The sequence below is a fragment of the Camelus ferus genome, chromosome 25 (assembly GCF_009834535.1).
Source record: "Camelus ferus isolate YT-003-E chromosome 25, BCGSAC_Cfer_1.0, whole genome shotgun sequence".
Taxonomy (NCBI): Eukaryota; Metazoa; Chordata; class Mammalia; order Artiodactyla; family Camelidae; genus Camelus; species Camelus ferus.
The window spans coordinates 13,745,874-13,753,364 of NC_045720.1; the positions used below are offsets into that span (position 1 = coordinate 13,745,874).

At 43.4% G+C, this 7,491-nt stretch overlaps 1 protein-coding gene and 1 non-coding gene across 5 annotated transcripts in view; both read left to right on the forward strand.

Moving 5' to 3' along the window:
• The window catches only part of C25H8orf76 (chromosome 25 C8orf76 homolog), a 48,887-nt gene extending 47,474 nt beyond the window's left edge, over positions 1-1,413 (forward strand). Inside the window, exons 7-8 of one of the 4 annotated variants that reach the window (XM_032467606.1) lie at positions 448-566; positions 736-1,413. In XM_032467606.1, the coding sequence (XP_032323497.1) occupies positions 448-566; positions 736-849 (233 nt within the window). In that variant the 3' untranslated portion in view covers positions 850-1,413. Of the gene's footprint in view, positions 1-447 lie in introns of all 4 variants that reach the window. The other 3 variants (XM_032467605.1, XM_032467603.1, XM_032467604.1) reach the window with 3 other exon arrangements.
• Positions 1,414-7,418: 6,005 nt separating this feature from the next.
• On the forward strand, positions 7,419-7,491 carry TRNAM-CAU. Its single transcript has one exon. It is a non-coding gene; the product is annotated as a tRNA-Met (tRNA).

A 7,491-nucleotide genomic window follows, 5' to 3' on the forward strand; every position in this document is an offset into this window, starting at 1 on the left:
TGACTCACACAGTGCTGTCCGCTCGTCCAGTCAAAGGTGGAGCTGGGAGGACCATGGCCTTGCGCTGCCCCAGACACGTGACACAGATGTGCTGGCTGGTCTCCGCAGGGCACATCCGAGGAAAACCTCCTCCTCCCACCTTACGCTTGGCCTCCCTTGGCCTCCCTGGACTTGCCCAGCTGCTGTGCCCTGGCTTCTGGCTTGTCACAGCCAGAATAATGAGATGAGACACATGGGGCCACAGCCAAGTCCTACCGTGTTACCAAGTCCTGGTTGGGAAAGGTCCAGGTCTGGGAAACCTCCACCTCCTCTCAAAGCATCATGGGAGAATCCGCACCCCAAATGCAACCCTTCTCTGCAGCCTCCTTCCTTCCCCAGTAAACTTACCCTCACCCAGCCTCATGATTCCCTCTATATTCTTCATTTTTATTTATTTACTTTTTTAAGCAGAGAGAACTGGAAAGGAGGTGAGAGTCACAGTGAGCATGGATTCTGGAACCCACTCACCCCGACTTCCCTTCCACTGGACCAGTGACGGCAGAGGAATGTACAAAGACCGTGGTCAGGTCAGATGCTGCCCGCAGTCTGGTTGTGATCCCTGCCAGACAGTTGGAGACCATGACCTATGGGTGGGATGGAAGGGCAGGGAGCGGTCAGGTGTAAAAAGAAAAGCTATTAACAGCTGGAACTGCCCCAGCACTGGCAAACCCCGGAGTTTCTGGTCTTCACCCTCAGGTACATGGAAAATTCCTCATGTGCTTCCAAAGAGGTGAAACAGCAAACCCACCTGAATCCAGGACAGAACGTGATTTTTGGCTGCCCATAAGCTCCTCAGACTTCCGTTGTTAAGCCTGTACAAGAATGTTCGCTACAGTATTTGTTACTAATTGAGAAGAATTAGATGTTATAGAATTCGAAGTCCTCGTCTCAGCTCAGGCTGCCAGAACAAAGTACCACAAGTGAGGGGCTTAAACCACAGAAATTTGTTCAGGGTTCTGGAGATGGGAAGTCTGAGATTAAGGCGTTGGAAGGGTTGGTTTCTTCCAGTGCCCCTCTCCTTGGCTTGCAGTTGGCTGTCTTCCTTCCACATCTTTACATGGTCTTCCCTCTGGGCATGCCTGCACCTTAAAATAATCTGCTGTTCTCAGAGATAGTCCACTGCAGTTACAGAGAACAAGGAAGATCTCTAAGTACTGGCAGGGAAAGAGTTCCTGGTTTATTGTTAAGTGGAAAAAAGAAAGTCACAGGACAGTATGATACTGATATTAGTTGTATTGTGATATCATAGGATTGGGGCAAAGGTAAGATGAAGAGGACTTACGTATGTAAGTTTCTATGTGCAGCAGATTAGATTATTCTCAATTCTTCTAATTATTCTTTTCTTTAACTTATATTTTTCTATTTTGTGGGGGCAGGTATTTAGGGTTACTTATTTGTTTTTTAATGGAGGTACTAGGGATTGAACCCAGGACCTCATGCATACTAGATATGCACTCTACCACTGAGCTATGCACTCTACCGCTGAACTATACCCTCCCCACCTATTGTTCTTATTTCTTCATTCCCTCCCCTGCCCTGGTTTTGTAGCTTCTCCCCTGTGGGCTGAGGATATATCCCTGGCCCATGGATATTGATTTTGGCCAGGTGACTTGGTCTGGCCAATGGAATTTGGATGCATGTACCCAGAGCAGAGGCCTTAAATGTGCTTGCTTGGCATAGCTTGGTCTCTCAGGCTTCTGTGACCCTCAATGAGAAGAAGGCACCCTGGAAAATGGCTGGTCCAGGAGACCATGACGATGTGACAAGCAGACCTGAACCCAGCCATAGCCTGGAGCTAGCCCAGCTCACCCTCATACCTGTGAGCAAGAAAAATACATGCTTACCTGGAAAACATTATGTTGAGTGAAGTAAGCCAGACCCAAAAGGACAAATGTTATATGATTCCACATATATGAAATACCTAGAACAGGCAAATTCATGGAGAGAAAGTAGATTAGGAGCTACCAGGGGAGCAGAATGAAAGGAGAGAGGGGAATGAGTGGTTATTACTTAATGAATATAGAATTTCTGCTTGAAGGGGATGAAAAGGTTTTGAAAACAGATAGTTATGATAGATGCACAACATCAGTGAATGTACTTAATATCACTAAATTGGACACTTAAAATGATAAATTTTGTGCCATATGTATATATATCTTACCACAATTTTTAAAAACAATAATGTAATATACCAAAAACCATTGAATTGTACATTTTAAACAGGTAAATTGTGTGGTGGGTTAAGTACATTTCAATAAATCTATTAAAAAAAAAACACATGTTGTTTAAGCCATTAAGTTTTGGGTAATTTGTTAAGCAGCAATGACTGACTGATACAGTATGTATACATGTATTTTATAATGAGCACATATTATTTGGGTAATAAAAATGTGCAAAAACAGAATTTATTTGGTTTCCCTTAAACAGGCCCTTTTTCTTGTTTTCCTGCCTGGTCCCACAGCAGCAGGACATTTCTGGACATTGCTCATCTGAATTTGGAGTGATACTTCACTTCTCTCTTTATCCTTAGAAGTAAATCAGGCTCAAGTTCTGGCTGTTCCTGTAGAAAGTGCTCCATTCGGCTCCTTCTCTGTAGTCTCTGCAGCATCTTTGGGAACATGTTTTCATCTCCCTGGGCCTGGATTCTTTCCTGGCTTCCCAGGTGGTCTCCCTGCCTGGGTCTCTCCAAGCCATGGAGGAAGAATAATTTGCAACATGCTTCCAGTAAATTACTCTGCTCATCCAGCCCTGAGCCCGCCTCTCACACACACACACACACACACACACTTTTCATCTGTAAAATAGGCTTACAACGGCCGCTACTGACTGTCAGACCAAATCTAAGCCCCATCAAATGTCATCTGGACATGAACCCCAGAGGTACAATGTGATGATGTCCTAAAATTGATCAGCTGGAGGAAGAGCTGCTCTGGGCAGTCAAGTCACTGCCCCCTTCCCATCTCCCCTTTATCTCTGCTCTTTCTCCCCCTTTTGGTGAGAAAACCTCCAGTGCTGCAAATAAAGGGAATGTTTGATTCAAAACATTGGTTTAGAAGTTGAGAGCATGAGAGACTCTAATGACTAATTACTGTGGCTTCAAATTCAAAACTGAAAGAGGACCAAACCAAGCTGATGGATGGATGGGAGGTGACTGTTGAGGATATAACATGAAATTGTTTAAGGAATTGAGTTTTAGTGCTGAAACAAAACTCTTTCCACCCTTTTTTACTTCTTCGTGTGAGCAGTTTCTCAACACTTAACATCTGTAAATATGAAAAACAGAAACAGAATTAATGCTGAATCCCACTTCATTCTAGCAAAAAGGGAACAGCCAGCCTACGCAGACATAAATTAAGTGGGATTAAAAAGTCGCATCCATCTCATACATATTTGTTTCAGATTTTCCACTTTTCCATTTAATAATTATTCTTCAAATCCATAAATATATTTATGATTTTTGATTCACTGTGTACTAACAAAAATAATATGTCAATTTAGAAGAAAAATATGACAGAGCCTTATGGTCACAGGAAACAAAATATTTTCAATTTGTGCACATATTCTTGCTGCTGAGAGGCATGCTAGGGTGATCAACAGCAGACATAAAACATAAACTCTGTAGTATATGAAGATACAATTCTCTGTGGGGGGTGGCGAGTAGAGTGGAAATATGACTTCAGGGGCGAAAATAAATGTAAACTTAAATGCTAAGAGTTTATTCATGTCTATTTAAAGTAGATTATGGTTTGTATGAAATCCGTAAGATATTTCGATTTCATTGGATGCCTGTTTAAAAAGTCATACACGCAATTTTATTTTTAGAAAATCAGCATATACAATTTACTGGAAATTACACCCTTTGTAACTGAATTGACAATGAGAAAGCTGAGACATCCATTTAATGTTAATCAAAGAGGTTCAAAATTACTTTAGGAGTTGCACGTGAGGAAACAGTTCTGGAAACTGCTTCTGGGGGCGGGGCAAGTGCTGGTGAGAGGCCCCGCGATGTTGCTCCACTCGGGATGGAATCCTGCCTCCCTGGGCTGCAAGCGGTTGGAACTTGGGCAGGTGGCCTTAGCTCTTCGGATTCGAGTTTGAGCTTCTGTACGTGCAGGGCAATAGTAATAATGACCCCTTCAGGTTGTTCTGGGAGTAAATGAGCCGCCCCTGGGATAGCGTGTAGCCGGGAGGAAGGAGCCTCCATTTACCGAAGTGAGTGGGGCAGGTGTGGAAGCGAGAAGCAATCCTTGGAAGGCAATGGGTATCAGGTTTCTTCGATTAAGTGACCTTTGACCTGGCTGAAGAAGGGCGCGGAGGAGATCCCGGCACAGAGAAGGGGTCTGGCGGTGGGAAAGCCACTTCAGGCGGAGGGAACAGCGCGTGCTAAGGCCTGAAGTAGGTAAGTTCCACGCAACCTTCGAGGTCTGGGGTCCAGGGAAACTTCCCAATCCTCAGCTCCTCCTAAGGAGACAGGGGACTCTAGGGAGCCCACCCCTCGTCTCGGGAGGTAGCCTCACCTGCCCGGGAGCTCTCAGTCCTTCCCCGGCTGGGCGAAGCTGTCCTCCTCCCCGCGCCCCCTTCCCCCGGGGTCCCCCCTCCCCAGGGTTCTCTCCCCCTCCTCCCAGGAATTCTGGTGCCTGCTCTTAAGATAGTATTTTTCCTACTTCCTTACACTCATGTTGCCACTTTCCCCCTTAACATCCCCCAATTCTGGGTGATTTAAAAAATTCTCCTCCAACACTTTATAATGAGAACATTTCAGATAAACTAGAAACGTTGAAAGAATTGTACAGTGAATATTGGTGTCCCCATCACCTAGATCCACATTAACGCCATAGTGTACTCGCAGTCTCCCAGAAACTCTCCACTTCTCGTCCTTAGTTTGTTCGTTGGTCCATCAAACCCGCTTATCTTTTGAAACGCTTCAAGCTTGCAATCGTCAGTACACTCCTCCAAAGCCCTTCCACTTGCTTGTTGGTGGCTGGAGTTAATGGGTTTATGGGTTGTTTTTTTTTAATTAAAAATTTTTTTAATTGGAGTTATAATCGATTTACAGTGTTAGTTTCTGATGAACAGCATAGTGATTCAGTTACATACATATATATTCCTTTTCATGTTCTTTTTCATTATAGGTTATTATAAGATATTGAATATAGTTCCCTGTGATATACAGTAGGACCTTGTTGTTTACTTGTTTTATATATATTAGTTAGTATCTGCAAATCTCAAACTCCCAGTTCATCCCTTCCCACCCTCTTTCCCAACTGGTAACCGTAAGTTTGTTTTCTGTCTGTGAGTCTGCTTCTGTTTTGTGAATAAGTTCATTTGTGTCATTTAATAAAGATTCCACATGTAAGTGATACCGTATGGTATTTTTCTTTCTCTTTCTGGTTTACTTAGCAGTATATAGTCTCTAGATCCATCCATGTTGCTGCAAGTGGCCTTATTTCATTTTTATTTATGGCTGAGTAGTATTCCATTGTGTTTATATATCACAGCTTCCTTATCAGTCACCTGTTGGTGGACATTTAGGTTGCTTCCATGTCTTGGTTGTTATAAATAGTGCTGCTATGAACATTGGGGTGCATGTATCTTTTTGAATTAGAGTTTCCTCCGGATATATTCCCAGGAGGGGGATTGCTGGATCCTATGGTAAGTCTATTTTTAGTTTTTTTGAGGAATCTCCATATTGTTTTCCATAGTGGCTGTACCAAGCTACATTCCCACCAGCAGTGTAGGAGGGTTCCGTTTATCCACACTCTCTCCAGCATTTATCATTTGTGGACTTTTTAATGATGGCCACTCTGAATGGTGTGAAGTGATACCTCACTGTAGTTTTGATTTGCATGTCTCTGATTATTAGTGATTTTGAGAATTTTTTCATGTGCCTATTTGCCATCTGTATGTCTTAATTGGAGAAATGTTTGTTTCGGTCTTTTGCCAATTTTTTTAATTGGGTTGCTTGTTTTTGTTTGTTATTGAGTTGTATACGCTGTTTGTATATTCTGGAAATTAAGCCTTTGTCGGTTGTGTCAATTAAAAATATTTCTCCCATTCTATAGGTTGTCTTTTTGTTTATAGTTTGCTTTACTATGCAAAAGCTTTTAAGTTTAATTAGGTCCCATTTGTTTATTTTTCTTTTATTCTGTTGCCTTGGTAGACTGACCTAGGAGAACATTGCTATGATATATATATATATCAGAGAATGTTTTGCCTATGTTCTCTTCTAGGAGGTTTATGGTGTCTTATTTTATAAGCCATTTTGAGTTTATTTTTGTGCATGGTGTGAAGGAGTGTTCTAATTACATTGATTTACATACACCTATCCAGCTTCGTCAGTACCACTTCGTCAGAGACTGTTTTTTTTTTTTTCCATTGTGTATTCTTGCCTCCTTTGTTGAGGATTAATTGCCCATAGGTTTGTGGATTTATTTCTGGGCTCTCTGTTCTGTTCCATTGATCCATACGTCTGTTAGTTTATGGGTTTTTAAAGGTAAAATTTACATAAGCAAAAGATACAAATATTAAGTGTGCCTTTTAATTGTAAGTGTGCCTTACTCTGGTTGATTTTAGATGGTACGTGGAAGAATGGTTTTTATTTTAATATTTATTTTAACGTGTGTTCGGAGGAAAAAAACACCCATTATCCATTTGTGATAGTGACCAAGTTTCCTTTAACAACGAATGTATTTAAATTAACTGGTGTGAAGGGCTGGGGTTAAGGGAGGGGAGAGGGCTTCTAAAATGCGGAGGGTGCTGCTGCTCTAGGTGTTCTTTGCAGAGCTGCGGACACTTCTAAGAAGAGTAGTCTCAGCCGGGGAGCTCCGGGGAGCGGTGGAAACTTGGGGCGTCAGAAGGGGCTGGGCACCGGGCTGGATCGGGGTCTGAGGTGGGGCCCGAATAGTGTGCATGGGTGCGTGCGTGTGTTTTTTCAAATTATTATGCATGTGTGCCCCCCCTCCAACTCTTGGAGGCTGGGAGTGTCTCTGTAAATGAGCACCCAGCCAACACACGGCCGGGGTCACGGTAGGTGCCCAAGAAGTGTTTCACGAGATCAGCAGTGTGCAAACGCTTTGTAAGCACTCTACAAAAATAAAAGTTTATAACAGCAGGAAGAATCCCAAGGCCACGAGTCCCCCCTATTCAGCGCAGTGTGTTGAAGCAAGTCTCAGTGTTTGTTGATTAATATACAGTCCTGCAGGCGGAGAACTACAGGAGCCTCGTGGGCAGTTCGGCCCCGGCGGGTGCTGGGGCTGGGAACGTTAGTGTTCCGGGTTAGGGGCCTATCAGAGAAAGAAATGAAACCACAGCTTTGTGGCCATGCGCACTCGGCCGCTGAGCTAGCCTCATTATCCTATGCGCGTAGGCTGTTTGTAGGTGCCTCGTTAGCGCAGTAGGTAGCGCGTCAGTCTCATAATCTGAAGGTCGTGAGTTCGATCCTCACACGGGGCA